Below are 17,713 nucleotides of genomic sequence, written 5' to 3' on the forward strand. Positions count from 1 at the left end.
GGAATAGAGTGAATTGGATGGATGTGGTATACCGGGGTTGACGTGCTGTCAGTGGATTAAATCAGGGCATGTGAAGCGTCTGGGGTAAACCATGGAAAGTTGTGTGGGGCCTGGATGTGGAAAGGGAGCTGTGGTTTCGGGCATTATTGCGTGGCAGCTAGAGACTGAGTGTGAACGAATGGGGCCTTTGTTGTCTTTTCCTAGTGCTACCTCGCACACATGAGGGGGGAGGGGGATGGTATTCCATATGTGGCGATGGGAGTGAATGGGGGCAAACAGTGTGAATTGTGTGCATGGGTATATATGTATGTGTCTGTGTATGTATATATATGTGTACATTGAGATGTATAGGTATGTATATTTGCGTGTGTGGACGTGTGTGTGTGTATACATTGTGTATGGGGGTGGGTTGGGCCATTTCTTTCGTCTGTTTCCTTGCGCTACCTTGCAAATGCGGGAGACAGCGACAAAGCAAAATAAATAAATAGAATAAAAAAGATGTTTGGAAGATGGTAAATAAAGTGCGTAAGACAATGGGAACATTGGTGAAGGGGGCTAATGGGGCAGGAATAATAAGTAGTTGTGATGTGAGAAGATGGAGTGAGTATTTTGAAGGTTTGTTGAATGTGTTAGATGATAGAGTGGCAGATATAGGGTGTTTTGATCAAGGTGGTGTACGAAGTGATAGGGTTAGGGAGAACGATTTGATAAACAGAGAAGAGGTAGTAAAAGCTTTCCGGAAGTTGAAAGCCGGCAAGGCAGCGGGTTTGGATGGTATTGCAGTGGAATTTATTAAAAATGGAGTGACTGTTGGTGAGGTGCCTGAGGATTGGCAGAACGCATGCATAGTGCCATTGTACAAAGGCAAAGGGGATAAAGGTGAGTGCTCTAATTTCAGAGGTTTAAGTTTGTTGAGTATTCCTGGGAAATTATATGAGAGGGTATTGATTGAGGGGGTGAAAGCATGTAGACAGCATCAGATTTGGGAAGCGCAGTGTACTTTCAGAAGTGGCAGAGGATATGTGGATCAGGTGTTTGCTTTGAAGAATGTATGTGAGTAATACTTAGAAAAGCGAATGGATTTGTATGTCGCATTTATGGATCTGGAGAAGGCATATAATAGAGTTGATAGAGATGCTCTGTGGAAGGTATTAAGAATATATGGTGTGGGAGGAAAGTTGCTAGAAGCAGTGAAAAGGTTTTATTGAGAATGTAAGGCATGTGTGTGAGTAGGAAGAGAGGAAAGTGGTTCCCAGTGAATGTTGGTTTGCGGCAGAGGTGCGTTATGTCTCCATGATAGTTTAATTTGTTTATGGATGGGATTGTAAGGGATTTGAATGCAAGAGTTTTGGAGAGAGGGGCAAGTATGCATTCTGTTGTGGATCAGAGAGCTTGGGAAGTGTCAGTTGTTGTTCGCTGATGATACAGCACTGGTAGCTGATTCGGGTGAGAAGCTGCAGAAGCTGGTGACTGAGTTTTGTGAAGTGTGTGATTGAAGAAAGCTGAGAGTAAATGTGAATAAGATCAAGGTTATTAAACACTGTAGGGTTGAGGGATAAGTCAATTTGGAGGTAAATTTGAATGGAGAATAACTGGAGGAAGTGAAGTGTTTTAGATATCTGGGAGTGGATTTGGCAGCTGATGGAACCATAGAAGCGGAAGTGAGTCACAGGGTGGGGTAGGGGGCGAAAGTTCTGGGAGTGTTGAAAAATATGTGGAAGGCGAGAACATTATCTCGGAAAGCAGAAATGGGTATGTTTGACGGAATTGTGGTTCCAACAACATTATATGGTTGCGAGGCTTGGGCTATATAGATAGTGTTAGGCGGAGGAGAGTGGATGTGTGTGAAATGAGATGTTTGAGAACAATTATGTGGTGTGGGGTGGTTTTATCGAGTAAGTAATGAAAGGGTAAGAGAGAGGTGAGGTAATAAAAAGAGTGTGGTTGAGAGAGGACAAGAGGGGTGTTTTGAAATGGTTTGGTCTCATGGAGAGAATGAGTGAGGAAATATTGACAAAGAGGATATATGTGTCAGAGGTGGAGGGAACGAGGAGAAGCGGGTGACCAAATTGGAGGTGGAAGGATGGAGTGAAAAAGATTTTGAGTGATTGGGGCCTGGACATGCAGGAGGGTGAAAAGCGTGCAAGAAATAGAGTGAATTGGAACGATATGGTATTCCAGGGTCGACGTGCCGTAAATGGATTGAACCAGGGCATTTGAAGCGTCTGGGGTAAACCATGGAAAGTTCTGTGAGGCCTGGATGTGGAAAGGGGCTGTGGTTTTGGTGCATTATACATGACAGCTAGAGACTGAGTGTGAACGAATGTGGCCTAGCGCTACCTCACGTGCATGTGGATAGTGTAATGCACCAAAACCTTAGCTCTCTTTCCACAACTAGTACTCACAAAACTTTCCATGGTTTACCCCCAGACACTTCACATGCCCTGGTTCAATTCATTGACAGCACATTTACCCTGGTATACCACATCGTTCCAATTCACTCTATTCCTTGTGTGCCTTTCACCTTCCTGTATGTTCAGGCCCTGATCGCTCAAAATCTTTTTCACTCCATCCTTCCATCTCCAGTTTGGTCTCCCACTCCTTGTTCCCTCTACCTCTGACACATATATCTTCTTTTGTCAATCTTTCCTCACTCATTCTCTCCATATGACCAAACCATTTCATTACACCCTCTTCTGCTCTGTCAACCACACTCTTTTTATTACCACACATCTCTCTTACCCTTTCATTACTTGCTTGATCAAACCAAAATGAGATATTTGTCCCCAAATATCTCATTTCTAACACATCCACCCTCCTCCGCACAACCCTATCTATAGCCCACACCTTGCAACCATATAACATTGTTGGAACCACTATTCATACAAACATGACCATTTTTGCTCTCCGAGATAATGTTATCGCCTTCCACACATTCTTCATTGGTCCCAGAACGTTTGCCCCCTCCTCCACCCTGTGACTAACTTCTGCTTCCATGGTTCCATCCGCTGCTAAATCCTCTCCCAGATATCTAAAACACTTTACTTCCTACAGTTTTTCTCCATTCAAACTTACCTCCCAATTGATTTGTCCCTGAACCCTACTGTACCTAATAACCTTGCTCTTATTCACATTTACTCTCAGCTTTCTTCTTTCACACACTTTACCAAACTCAGTCACCAGCTTCTGCAGTTTCTCACCCGAATCGGCCATCAGAGCTGTATCATCAGGGAACAACAGCTGAACCACTTCCGAAGTCCTCTCATCCACAACAGACTGCATACTTGCCCCTCTCTCCAAACCTCATGCATTCACCTCACCAACAACCCCATCCATAAACAAATTAAAGAACCATGGAGACATCACGCACCCCTGCCGCAAACCAACATTCACTGGGAGCCAATCACTTTCCTCTCTTCCTACTCGTACACATGGCTTACATCCTCGATAAAAACTTTTCACTGCCTCTAGCAACTTGCATCCCACACCATATAATCTTAATACCTTCCACAGAGCATCTCTATAGACTGTTATCATATGCCTTCTGCAAATCCATAAATGCTATGTACAAATCCATTTGCTTTTGTATTTCTCACATGCATTCTTCAAAGCAAACACCTGATCCACACATCCTCTACCACTTCTTAAACCACACTGCTCTTCCCAAATCTGATGCTCTGTACATGCCTTCACCCTCTCAATCAGTACCCTCCCATATAATTTCCCATTAATACTCAACAAACATAAACCTCTGTAATTTGAACACTCACCTTTATCCCCTTTGCCTTTGTACAGTGGCACTATGCATTCATTCTGCTAATCCTCAGGTACTTCACCATGAGCCTTACATACATTGAATATCCTCACTAACCAATCAACAACACAGTCACCCCCTTTTTTAATAAATCCCACTGCAATACCTTCTAAACCCGCCACTTTGCCGGCTTTCATCTTCCGCAAAGCTCTCACTACCTCTTTTCTCTTTATACCAAACCATTCTCCCTGACCCTCTCACTTCGCACACCACCTTGACCAAGACACTCTATATCTGCCACTTTATCATCAAACACATTCAACAAACCTTCATAATACTCACTCCATCTCCTTCTCACTTCGCCACTACTTATTATTACCACCCCATTAGCCCCCTTCACCGATGTTCCCATTTGTTCTTTTGTCTTACGCCCTTTATTTACCTCCTTCCAAATTATCTTTTTATTATCCCTAAAATTTAATGATACTCTCTCACCCCAACTCTCATTTGCCCTCTTTTTCACCTCTTGCACCTTTCTCTTGACCTCCTGACATATTCATACTCAGACATATACCTATATACTCGTATTCATATTCATACTTGCTTGCCTTCATCCATTCTTGTCGCCACCCTGCCACACAGGAAACAGCATCACCTCCCTCCCCCCTTTCAGCAAGGTAGTGCCAGGAAAACGGATAAAAAGGCCACATTCATTCACACTCAGTCTCTAGCTGTCATTTGTAGTGCACCGAAACCACAGCTCCCTACCACATCCAGGCCCCACAGATCTTTCTGTGATTTACCTCAGATGCTTCACATGCCATGGTTCAGTCCATTGACATCATGTCGACCCAGGTATGCCACATTGTTCCAATTTACTCTCTTGCATTCCTTTCACCCTCCTGTATGTTTAGGCCCTGATTGCTCAAAATCCTTTTCATACTATCCTTCCACCTCCAGTTTGGTCTCCCTCTTCACCCTGTTCCCTCCACCTCTGATGCATATATCCTCTTTGTCAATCTCTCCTCACTCACTCTCTCCATATATCCAATCCACTTCAACACATCCTCTTCAGCTTTCTCAACCACACTCTTTTTATTACTACACATCTCTCTTACCCTTTCATTATTTACTCAATCAAACCACCTCACCCCACATACTGTCCTCAAACACTCCATATCCATCCACCCTCCTCTGTACAGTCCTATTTATAGCCCATGCCTCACAACCATAAATTGTTGGAACCATTATTCCTTCAAACATACCCATTTTTGCTCTCTAAGATAAGGTTCTCTCTTTCCACACATTCTTCATCGCTCCCAGAACCTTCACCCCATCTCCCACCCTGTGACTCACTTCAACTTGCATGGTTCCATCCGATGCTAAGTCCACTCCCAGATATCTAAAACACTTCACTTCCAACAATTTTTCTTCATTCAAACTCACAACCTAACGAACCTGTCCCTCAACCCTGCTGAACCTACTAACTTTGCTCTTATTCACATTTAATCTGAACTTTCTCTCTTCACACACCCATCCAAACTGTCACCAACCTCTGAAGTTTCTCAGCTGAATCAGCCACCAGCGCTGTATCATCAGCGAGCAGCTACTGACTCACTTCCCATGTCCTCTCAATCCCAGCATACTGCATACTTGCCTCTCACTCCAAAACTCTTGCATCTACTTCCCTAATCAACCCATCCATAAACAAATTAAACAACCATGGGGACATCACACACCCCTCTCGCAAACCGACATTCGCTAGGAACCAATCACCCTCTTATTTTCCCACTCGCACATGCCCCACATCCTTGGTAAAAACATTTTGTTGCTTCTAACAACTTAAGCTCCCAAACCATATGCTCTTAAAACCTTCCACGAAGCATCTCTGTAAACTATCATATGCCTTCTCCAGATCCATAAGTGCTACATGCAAATCTAGTTGTTTTTCTAAGTATTTCTGACATCAATTCTTCAAAGCGAACACCTGATCCACACATCCTCTTCCACTTCTGAAACCACAGTGCTCTTCCCCAATCTGATGCTCTGTGCATGCCTTTACCCTCTCATTCAGTACCCTCCCATTTAATTTCCCCGGAATACTCAACAAACTTACGCCTCTGTAATTTGAACACTCACTTTTATCCTATTGCCTTTGTAAAATGGCACTATGCATGCATTCTGCCAATCCTCAGACACTTCACCATGATCCATACATACATTGAATATCCTTATCAACCAGTCAGCAACACATTCACCCCCTTTTTTGTTAGATTCTACTGCAGTACCATTCAAACTAGCCACCTTGCCAGCTTTCATCTGCAAAGCTTTCACTACCTCTTCTTTGCTTACCAAACCATTCTCCCTGACCCCTCTCACTTCGCACACCACCCCAACTAAAACTCCCTATATCTGCCGCTCTGTCATCAAACACATTTAACAAACCTTGAAAATACTCACTTTATCTCCTCACTTCATCACTACTTGTTGTTAGCTCCCCACGTGCCCCCTTCACCGATGTTCCCATTTGTTCTCTTTTCTTACACTGTTATTTACCTTCTTCCAAACCATCTTTTTATTTTCCATAGAATTTAATGATACTCTCTCACTCCAACTCTCGTTTGCCCTCTTTTTCACCTCTTGCACCTTTCTATTGACTTCCTGCCATTTTTCTTTATACATCTCCCAGTCATTTCCACTACTTCCTTGCAAGTACCATCTAAACACCTCTCTCTTCTTTTTCACTAACTTCCTTACTTCTTCATCCCACCACTCAGTACCCTTTCTAATCTGCCTACCTCCTACCTTTCTCATGCCACATGCATCTTTTGCACAAGCCATCACTGCTTCCCTAAATACATCCCATTCTTCACTCACTCCCCTCATGTCATTTGCTCTCACCTTTTGCCATTCTACACTCAGTCTCTCCTGGTAATTCCTCACATGTCTGCTTTCCAAGCTCACTTACTTTCACCACTCTCTTCTCCCCAACTTTCCCTCTTCTTTTCTGGAAACCCCTACAAATCTTCACCATCGCCTCCATAAGATAATGATCAGACATCCCTCTGATGCCCCTCTCAGCACAATAACATCCAAAAACCTCTCTTTTACATGCCTATCAATTGTCATGCAATCCAATAACACCCTTTGACCATCTCTCCTACTCACATACATATACCTATGTATATCTCTCCTTTTAAACCAGATATTCCCAATTACCCGTCATTTTTCAATACACAAATCCACAAGCTCTTTGCCATTTCCATTTACAACACTGAACACCCCATGTACAGCAGTTATACCCTCAACTGCCACATGCTCACCTTCCCATTTAGATCACCCTTCTTTATAACCTGGTCTCGTGCATCAAAGCTGCTAACACACTCACTCAGTTCCTCCCAAAACACTTGCCTCTCATGATCTTTCTGGTCATGACCAGGTGCATAGGCACCAATAATCACCCATTTCTCTCCATCCACTTGCAGTTTTACCCGCTTCAGTCTAGAATTTACTTTCTTACACTCTATCTTATACTCCCACAACTGCTTCAGGAGTAGTGCTACTCCTTCCTTTGCTCTTGTCCTCTCACCAACCCCTGACTGTACTCCCAAGAATTTTCCAAATCACTCTTCACCTTTACCCTTGAGCTTTATTTCACTCAGAACCAAAACATCCTGGATTCTTTCCTCAAGTATACTACCTATCTTACCTTTTTGTTCTCATCTTGATTACATCCACACTCATTTAGACATTCCTATCTGAAACTTTGAGGAGGATGAGCTCTCCCCACTTGACTCCTTCTGTTTCCCTTTTTAGAAATTTAAGTACAAAGAGGGGGGTTGGGGGAGGTTTCCAGCCCACACTCCTCCCCCTTCTTTAGTCACCTTTTTCGACGTGCGGGAATACGTGTTAAGTATTCTTTTTGTAGGATGCATCTTGCAAAGTTTCACCTTCTCACCAGTTGTTTGCACATGTTACGTCTTAAAACATTGGTTGTGTAGTTTATGGCTGAAAAAGCTTTTGCCTCACTAAAGCTGCTACAGATACAAGGCTAGTCAGTGATCTGAGTTAGTGAAGCCTGAGCCATACTCTGCATACACCAGTCTCTTTGTGGATAGTATATGTTAGTCTCAGCTTGGCACAGCATCTTACTAGTTCAGCCAGTGTTCCATGTTCACCTAAGGTGTGAGGCGAGAGAAAACTTTTTGTTTGTTTTTCAAGTCTGTAAGTAAGCTCTTTTATGAATAAACAAAATTATTTGACATTTATTCTTGGAAATGTACCATACGGTATTGTTGTGTAAACTTAATATAGATTTCTGTTCTTGTTACTGTAAAAATTACTGTGATGATTTCTTGAGGACTTTCATGTAGGGAAGTAGATGAACTATTTTGCAAGATATATATACACAGAAATAATCCAGTAAATGTTATGGGGGAGAAAGATAAGGTACGTAAACATTACTGGTGGATGTGTGCCTTGCAAGGGTTTCTTGCTTTTTAGACGGTAGTATAGGAAGTGTGAGGGGTCTCTATAATGCTACTTGCATTGCCAGCCATTGAAATGGTTAATATGTCTTACTAAAGAGCCATTTGATTCACTACCTGCTTCACGATGAGTTACTTCTGATAGAATTAGGATTGACTGCTATTCAGCCAAAATGTTTAGTGTTCTTTAAAGAATTGAAGTCAATATAGGTCATGATTAGAGGACTTTCATGTGCTAGACATTCAAGAAGTTGATCATTCTTTTCTTATGCGACTTTCCATTCAAGTAGTGTCTAACAAAGCCTTTTACTGCCAGATTATAAATTTGTTTTTTGACATTTGTATGTTGCCCAAGAGCAGAAAAGGAACTCCCATGCTTAAAAGTGGATTCTTTCATACTGGTACTCTTTTTCTTTCATATGTTGTCTCATGAGAAATAGAAAAATACTGTTAAGATTAACGAATGAAAGAAAATTGTGACAGGTCACAAAATGATGCTTGGAATGGCTTCTTAATTTTAGTACAGGATAAGATCTTGACATAGGTCTTTTCCATTATATGCACAGAGTTGGTGCCTTTCCAATGTAGCCTCCAGACTATCTCATATGTACTCTCTCTTTTCACAGGTTCACACTGGGATAAAACCTTACTGTTGTGATGAATGCAGTACTTGTTTTACTGAGGCAGGGAGCTTAAAGGTTCACAAACGGCTGCACAGTGGTGAGAAGCCATTTAAATGTGATCAGTGTGATGTGGCATTTAATGGGGCTGGTATGTTGGCTACACACAAGAGAAAACACACAGGGGAAAAGCCTTACTCATGTAGTGTGTGTGGTGAAGCATTTCGCCTTTTGTCTACTTTAAAAAGTCATAAACTTAGGCACACAGGTGAGAAACCATTTACATGTGAGTTGTGTGGATCATCATTTACCCAGAGAGCAGCTATGCAGCGTCACAGGAGGATCCATTCTAATCAGAAGCCTTGGGAGTGTGAACAGTGTGGATTTAAATTTCGTGAGAAAGAAAACTTAAGGAAGCATATTGCTATCCACAAGATAAAATTACAACACATGTGCAACATTTGTGGTGAAGGATTCAACCAAGCTAAGAAGTTAGAGATTCACAAGATGCTTCATAATGGAGGTGATCGACCATACCAGTGTAGTAAGTGTCCTTCCACTTTCACTAATCCAAAATACTTGATGCAGCATAAGAAACGTGTTCATGACAGAAAAGGAGCAGTACGATGTGAAGAGTGTAATGGAACATTTAAGAGAAAGGAGATTCTACGTTCTCATATGAGAATACATAGTGGAGAAAGACCCTATGTTTGTGAAGAATGTGGTGCTGCATTTAATCAGAGAGGAACCCTCACAAAACATATTAGAAGTCATAGTAAGAATATATCTGTAAGTGAAAATAAGTGTGATGAAATTTTTGAGTGTAGACCTTGCAGTCATGTTTTCCTTGACAAGATGTCTTATGAACGTCACATCCTTGATCATTGTGCAGCAGAGGATGCTGCATTTAGTTGCCCAATTTGCAGTCTTGGTTTCTCTAGTCAGAAGGAGCTAGTACGCCACAAGAGGACAAATCATCCATCACAGAGAACTGCTCGAGGTAATTCTGGATCTGAACAAGATGTAGATGATAGTAGTGAGCATATTAGGGATAAGTATGTGTGTGAAGACTGTGATCAAACATTTTTCCGAAGGAGACAGCTGAAGGCTCACAAGAAGTATTGCCCTTGTAACTGCTCAGCACTTCAGCCCGAACCTCGAGAGGAAATTAATGTTAAAACATCTTCTCTCCAAATTGGTACCAAGGAGGTTGATCCCATGAAACTTTTGACAGCAGTTCTGGCTGTGACAGGTAATGACTCAGATGATGGCCTTACTTATCAGCAGTCCGTAGGTCGGGGGCCACCATCATCAATTTCATCGTCAGTTGTTGAACCCCCTTCCTCCGTCCCTCCTATTATAGAGCAACCCCCAGACCGCTATCCTTCACCTCATCTCTTCCCTGCAAATGATGCTCTCTGTCCTCCACATCTTAACATCCATCACCAAGAGGATGATTTACAGCAGCCTTCGCAGCGAGTATTGCATGTGCCACAACCTTCACAACAAGATCAGTTGCAGCAGCCTCTACAAGGGCATCTGCCACGGTTGTCACAGCAGGAAATATCCTTACAGCAATTGTCACATCACCACGATCATCTGCAACAGTCATCACAAGATAATTTGCAACAATCATCTCATCAGCAAGATCAAACACACCAGCTTAATCATCATCAAGATCATCTACAGCAGTTACCTCAGGACCATAGCCATCTTCATCAATCATCACAGCACAGTCATCTGCAACAGTCATCACAAGACCATGTGCATCAGCCACCACAACAGCAAGAGCATTTGCAACAGCCTTCAAGACACAGTCACATGCAACAGGTTTCCAGGCAAGATCATATACAACAGTCTTCAAGACAGAACAGATATTTACAGCAGTCATCAGAACATCACATTCATTTGCACCAGACTACAAGACAAGAAGATGATATACAGCATCAAACAAGACAGCCAAATCATTTACATCACTTACCACAACAAGGTCAGCTGCATCAACCTTCACGAGGACCAGATCAGTTACATCAGTCTGTAAGAAGACAAGATTATATGCATCATCCTCAGATTGATCATATTGTACAACAACACTTCTATAAAACAGATTCACTATCACTCACCAGCCAACACCTTCTTACTCATCATCGGACCCAGCAGCACCAGCTGCATGAACAGCCAGGTCAAAATATGCATTTGAAAGAGGATCTTCATCAGGATCTTGAAGATTGTGATGAACTTAATCCAAGTATACATCATCATGACCAACCAGGTAATTGCCAGGAGCATCATCATCAGCTTCATGCAGCACCTGTACAAGAGTCAGACCATGAAGATCTTGGTGAAACAAAGCATCATCCCCACCATCACCAACTTCATCAGCAGCAACATCTCCATCAACTCCATCCATCCCCTCCTCCCATGGAAGGGTCTCATAGTGTAAAGATTCAAAACATTATGAACTAGACTTCCATTATCCACAATCAATGCAATAAAGAGTAGTTTTTTATGTACTGAGGCTAGAATGATTGTTCCAGACCATATTGGTGGTACAATTTACTTAAGTGTTACCTTGAGTCATAATCAGGTGACTCTTTCAGGTCAAGCAACAAGTAAATGAAGAGATTCATAATGCATTTATGAAATACCACAAGTATGTTTGCTTTCTGATGATAGATTTGCTATATAGAGTGTTTAGATACTTTTACCTTATTGTCTATCTATCTATATCTCTGGCATCTTGCAGTTCATTGACATGCATCCTCACCACATATCCACTGTGACTGGGTGAAACATGAACTTACACACCTATTTTTCCAACTTGCACATAAGGATGATTTTTCAAAGTGAGACCAGAGTATTGTCAAATGAGACCAGAGTGTTCATCCACACCACATCCACAACAAAACATCTCCAATGCATTTAATCGTGAATCAGTCCTCTGGCACCTTCCAAAATGTGTAAAGCCCCCATTTCTTCTCTCACTTTATTTTTCCAAATCTTTTAAGGTCTTTCACTTCCTCTTGTATCCTCATCTATGCTCATATGTATCTTCTTAACCTGCATATCATTGATTTTACATTCTGTTTGTCCGTACCTTTGTCATAGTCTCTCATCTAAACACATACCCTTCTCATGTCTTCAGTCGTTACTCTGTTTATCCTCTTATTTCCAACTCTAATTATGTAAGTTAATCATCTGTACTGCTTTTATTTTTCATTTGTCTTAATCTATATAAACTTAGGTTTTATGTCTGCAGAGTACATTAGAGTTACAACAAGTACTTCCATCTTGCAAGCTGCTTGCACACTGCACTTACATTCTTTCCATTCACCAGAACTTTCAATGTGCCCTGATTTTTCTCCTCTCCAAGATTCTTTTCTCGACTTTAGTTAGATATGTAATATATAGTAAAATGACTTCAAAATGTCCTGGGTTGTTCATGGCATCTGAAACTTGACCTGCTTCCAATTTAGATAGCAGAGTTAAAAAGGGGGCTCTGTGTGTGTGTGTGTGTGTGTGTGTGGAGGGGGGAGTGCAAACTTGCCTTTGTAGCTTTGTGCACCTTTATTATGGTAAGAATCTGAAAAATGCAAAGCTACACATTATAACAGGAAGTGGGAAAAAATGCAAACAAGAAGATATACAAAAGTGTCCCATGGAACACACAGCATTATGCAAAATGTAACCTCAATTTACTGTTGGATATTATCATAGATGTTGCATTTACTTCTTCCGTAGCTATCAATTTGCAGATGTCTCAGACATGCAGGACACTCAAAGGCTGGTTATCTCACTAGATGAGGGTCACAGATCTTCCCATGTCTACACATCTTTATGATTACCTGTGAAATTTCTGCCACACACTTAACATCGCCCTTGTACATTTTCCACTGCATTACCTCAAGTTGCAAATTGTGATATAGTGTCTTTATGCAGGATTTATTTTTGCTGTCTTGCATGATCATAAGAATGTATAGGAGCTGGACTGTAATTATAAACGTGTATGAAGAAAAATATGATGCTGGAGGTTCTGCCTGGTTTCTGATGGCGTAGCAAACATTGCTTAAATCAACCACTTCAACGTGTCCTGTTATCTTCTGATGTAAGGCCCACTGCCAGTAACAGGTCCTCATTATATTATATGTAGTTGCTATTTAGTAATCCAAAAGCCAAGGATTAGTTTATCTTTTTTATGGGAGAATGTTCTATGTGAAGAAATTTTTTTTTTGTACATCGTGGTTGGTACAGTACTGTCATCTGAATGGATTCACAATATGACTTAGGTCTAGGATTTGTGGTGAGGTGCCTGAGTAGGTAAGAGGTTATTGCATATGTCAGGGTTTCTGGAACCAAACCTGCAACTATACCTTTGAAAGATAATTTTTTTAATGACACAAGAGAGAATAAAGATTTTATCATTTTTGTTATTATTTACTAAACCCTTGAGTTTGAAAGCTAACACAGATGTTATTGCTGTATTGTGTTCCTTGAAGGGTGTCTCAGATTGCTAATCTGATGTTTGTGGAACATGCGAAGTCATAAGACAAATGATTTAGGCTCACTTGTTGACATCACAAATCTTTAGGAGGATGAGATACATCACAATCTTAAAGAGGATGAGATCCCTGATCATTACTATGGTTAGTGCTGTCAGATTTACATGGGATGCAGTGATTCTGTTGAGTGCAGTGGAATGTATTCAGGAGTGAAAGGGCTGCTGAAGATGGCATATGATCTAAATAATGACATTGTTAGTTGTTCAGTAATACCTCTCTTAGATTAGGAAATTGTTTGATAATTTTGATAGGAATTATATGCTAGAGAAGGGCCAGATACCAGTAATGAAGGTAGTGATTGAACTGGATAGAATCAAAGTAATACTTGATGTTTGCTTAAATCATGTATGTTAATGCACCATGTTAGATTTATTGCTCTCCCTTATCACTTTTGCTTGTATAGGGGAGAAAGAATACTTCCCATGCATTCCTCACGTGTCATAAAAGGGGACGGGAGCGGGGGGCTGGAAATCCTCCCTTCCTTGTACTTTAACTTTCTAAAAGGGGAAACAGAAGAAGGAGTCACGTGGGGAGTGCTCATCCTCCTCAGAGGCTCAGATTGGGTTGTCTAAATGTGTGTGGATGTAACCAAGATGAGAAAAAAGGAGAGATAGGTAGTATGTTTGAGGAAAGGAACCTGGATGTTTTGGCTCTGAGTGAAACGAAGCTCAAGGGTAAAGGGGAAGAGTGGTTTGGGAATGTCTTGGGAGTAAAGTCAGGGGTTAGTGAGAGGACAAGAGCAAGGGAAGGAGTAGCACTACTCCTGAAACAGAAGTGGTGGGAGTATGTGATAGAGTGTAAGAAAGTAAACTCTAGATTGATATGGGTAAAACTGAAAGTGGATGGAGAGATATGGGTGATAATTGGTGCATATGCACCTGGGCACGAGAAGAAAGATCATGAGAGTCGTTTTGGGAGCAGCTGAATGAGTATGTTAGTAGTTTTGATGCACGAGACTGGATTATAGTGATGGGAGATTTGAATGCAAAGGTGATTAATGTGGCAGTTGAGGGAATAATTGGTATACATGGGGTGTTCAGTGTTGTAAATGGAAATGGTGAAGAGCTTGTAGATTTATGTGCTGAAAAAGGACTGGTGATTGGGAATACCTGGTTTAAAAAGCGATATACATAAGTATACATATGTAAGTAGGAGAGATGGCCAGAGAGTGTTATTGGATTACGTGTTAATTGATAGGCACGCGAAAGAGAGACTTTTGGATGTTAATGTGCTGAGAGGTGCAACTGGAGGGATGTCTGATCATTATCTTGTGGAGGCAAAGGTGAAGATTTGTAGAGGTTTTCAGAAAAGAAGAGAGAATGTTGGGGTGAAAAGAGTGGTGAGAGTAAGTGAGCTTGGAAAGAAGACTTGTGTGAGGAAGTACTAGGAGAGACTGAGGGAGAATGGAAAAAGGTGAGAACAAAGGACGTTAGGGGAACAGGAGAGGAATGGGATGTATTTAGGGAAGCAGTGATGGCTTGCACAAAAGATGCTTGTGGCATGAAAAGCGTGGGAAGTGGGCAGATTAGAAAGGGTAGTGAGTGGTGGGATAAAGAAGTGAGAGTATTAGTGAAAGAGAAGAGAGAGGCATTTGGACAATTTTTGCAGGGAAATAATGGAAATGAGTGGGAGATGTATAAAAGAAAGAGGCAGGAGGTCAAGAGAAAGGTGCAAGAGGTGAAAAAGAGGGCAAATGAGAGTTGGGGTGAGAGAGAATCATTAAATTTTAGGGAGAATAGCAAAATGTTTTGGAATGAGGTAAATAAAGTGCGTAAGACAAAGGGAACAAATGGGAACTTCAGTGAAGGGGGCTAATGGGGAGGTGATAAGTAGTGGTGATGTGAGAATGAGATAGAGTGAGTATTTTGAAGGTTTGATGATAGAGTGGCAGATATAGGGTGTTTTGGTTGAGGTGGTGTGCACAGTGAGAGGGTTAGGGATGATCTGGTAAACAGAGAGGAGTTAGTAAAAGCTTTGCGGAAGATGAAAGCCGGCAAGGCAGCTGGTTTGGATGGTATTGCAGTGGAATTAATTAAAAAAACGGGGGTGACTGTATTGTTGACTGGTTGGCAAGGTTATTTAATGTATGTATGACTCATGGTGAGGTGCCTGAGGATTGGCGGAATGCTTGCATAGTGCCATTGTACAAGGCAAAGGGGATAAAAGTGAGTGCTCAAATTACAGAGGTATAAGTTTGTTGAGTATTCCTGGTAAATTATATGGGAGGGTATTGATTGAGAGGGTGAAGGCATGTACAGAGCATCAGATTGGGGAAGAGCAGTGTGGTTTCAGAGGTGGTAGAGGATGTGTGGATCAATTGTTTGCTTTGAAGAATGTATGTGAGGAATACTTGGAAAAGCAAATGGATTTGTATATAGCATTTATGGATCTGGAGAGGCATTTGATAGAGATGCTCTGTGGAAGGTATTAAGAATATATGGTGTGGGAGGCAAGTTGTTAGAAGCAGTGAAAAGTTTTTATCGAGGATGTAAGGCATGTGTACGTGTAGGAAGAGTGGAAAGTGATTGGTTCTCAGTGAATGTAGGTTTGCGGCAGGGATGTGTGATGTCTCCATGGCTGTTTAATTTGTTTATGGATGGGGTTGTTAGGGAGATGAATGCAGGAGTTTTTGAAAGAGGGGCAAGTATGCAGTCTGTTTTGGATGAGAGAGCTTGGGAAGTGAGTCAGTTGTTGTTCGCTGATGATACAGCGCTGGTAGCTGATTTGGGTGAGAAACTGCAGAAGCTGGTGACTGAGTTTGGTAAAGTGTATGAAAGAAGAAAGCTGAGAGTAAATGTGAATAAGAGCAAGGTTATTAGGTACAGTACAGTTGAGGGACAAGTCAACTGGGAGGTAAGTTTGAATGGAGAAAAACTGGAGGAAGTGAAGTGTTTTAGATATCTAGGAGTGGATTTGGCAGCGGATGGAACCATGGAAGCGGAAGTGAATCATGGGGTGAGGGAAGGGGCGAAAGTTCTGGGAGCGTTGAAGAATGTGTGGAAGTGGAAGCAAAAGTGGGTATGTTTGAAGGAATAGTGGTTCCAACAATGTTCTATGGTTGCAAGGCGTGGGCTGTAGATAAGAGTTGTGCAGAGGAGGGTGGATGTGCTGGAAATGAGGTGCTTGAGGACAATATGTGGTGTGAGGTGGTTTGATCGAGTAATTAATGAAAGGGTAAGAGAGATGTGTGGTAATAAAAAGAGTGTGATTGAAAGATCAGAGGAGGGTGTTTTGAAATTGTTTGTTGACATGGAGAGAATGAGTGAGGAAAGATTGACCGAAAGGATGTATGTGTCAGCAGTGGAGGGAAACGGAGGTGGGAAGGTGGAGTGAAAAAGATTTTGAGTGATCGGCACTTGAACATGCAGGAGGGTGAAAGGCGTGTAAGGAATAGAGTGAATTGGAACGATGTGGTATACCAGGGTCGACATGCTGTCAGTGGATTGAACCAGGGCATGTGAAGCGTCCGGGGTAAACCATGGAAAGTTTTATGGGGCCTGGATGTGGAAAGGGAGCTGTGGTTTCGTTGCATTATACATGACAGCTAGAGACTTAGTGTGAATGAATGGGGCCTTTGTTGTCTTTTCTTAGCACTACCTCACACACATGCAAGGGGAGGAGGTTGTTATTTCATGTGTGTTGGGGTGGTGACTAGAATGAGTAAGTGCAGACTATGAATTATGTACATGTGTATATATGCGTATGTCTGTGTGTGTAAATATATGTATACGTTGAGATGCATAGGTATCTATATGTGCTCATGTGGGTGTGTATGTATATACATGTGTATGTGGGTGGGTTGGGCCATTCTTTCGTCTGATTCCTTGCGCTACCTTGCTAACGCGGGAGACAGCGACAAAGTATAATAAATGAATATAAATAGACATATATATGTGTGTGTGGAAATAAAAAGAGCATGGTTGAGAGAGCAGAAGAGGGTGTTTTGAAATGGTTTGGGCACATGGAGAGAATGAGTGAGGAAAGATTGACCAAGAGGATATATGTGTCGAAGGTGGAGGGAACGAGGAGAAGTGGGAAACCAAATTGGAGGTGGAAAGATGGAGTCAAAAAGATTTTGAGTGATCGGGGCCTGAACATGCGGGAGGGTGAAAGGTGGGCAAGGAATAGAGTGAATTGGATGGATGTGGTATACCGGGGTTGACGTGCTGTCAGTGGATTGAATCAGGGCATGTGAAGCGTCTGGGGTAAACCATGGAAAGTTGTGTGGGGCCTGGATGTGGAAAGGGAGCTGCGGTTTTGGGCATTATTGCATGACAGCTAGAGACTGAGTGT

At 41.9% G+C, this 17,713-nt stretch overlaps 1 protein-coding gene across 3 annotated transcripts in view; it reads left to right on the forward strand.

Annotated features, from left to right (window-relative positions):
* Positions 1-13,090, forward strand: part of LOC139751407 (uncharacterized) — a 188,755-nt gene extending 175,665 nt beyond the window's left edge. For 2 of the 3 annotated variants that reach the window (XM_071666795.1, XM_071666796.1), the window contains one exon: positions 8,868-11,472. In XM_071666795.1, the coding sequence (XP_071522896.1) occupies positions 8,868-11,327 (2,460 nt within the window). In that variant the 3' untranslated portion in view covers positions 11,328-11,472. Of the gene's footprint in view, positions 1-8,867 lie in introns of all 3 variants that reach the window. The other variant, XM_071666794.1, reaches the window with a different exon arrangement.
* Positions 13,091-17,713: the final 4,623 nt, after the last annotated feature.

Source organism: Panulirus ornatus, chromosome 11 (assembly GCF_036320965.1).
Source record: "Panulirus ornatus isolate Po-2019 chromosome 11, ASM3632096v1, whole genome shotgun sequence".
In the NCBI taxonomy this organism is placed as follows: domain Eukaryota; kingdom Metazoa; phylum Arthropoda; class Malacostraca; order Decapoda; family Palinuridae; genus Panulirus; species Panulirus ornatus.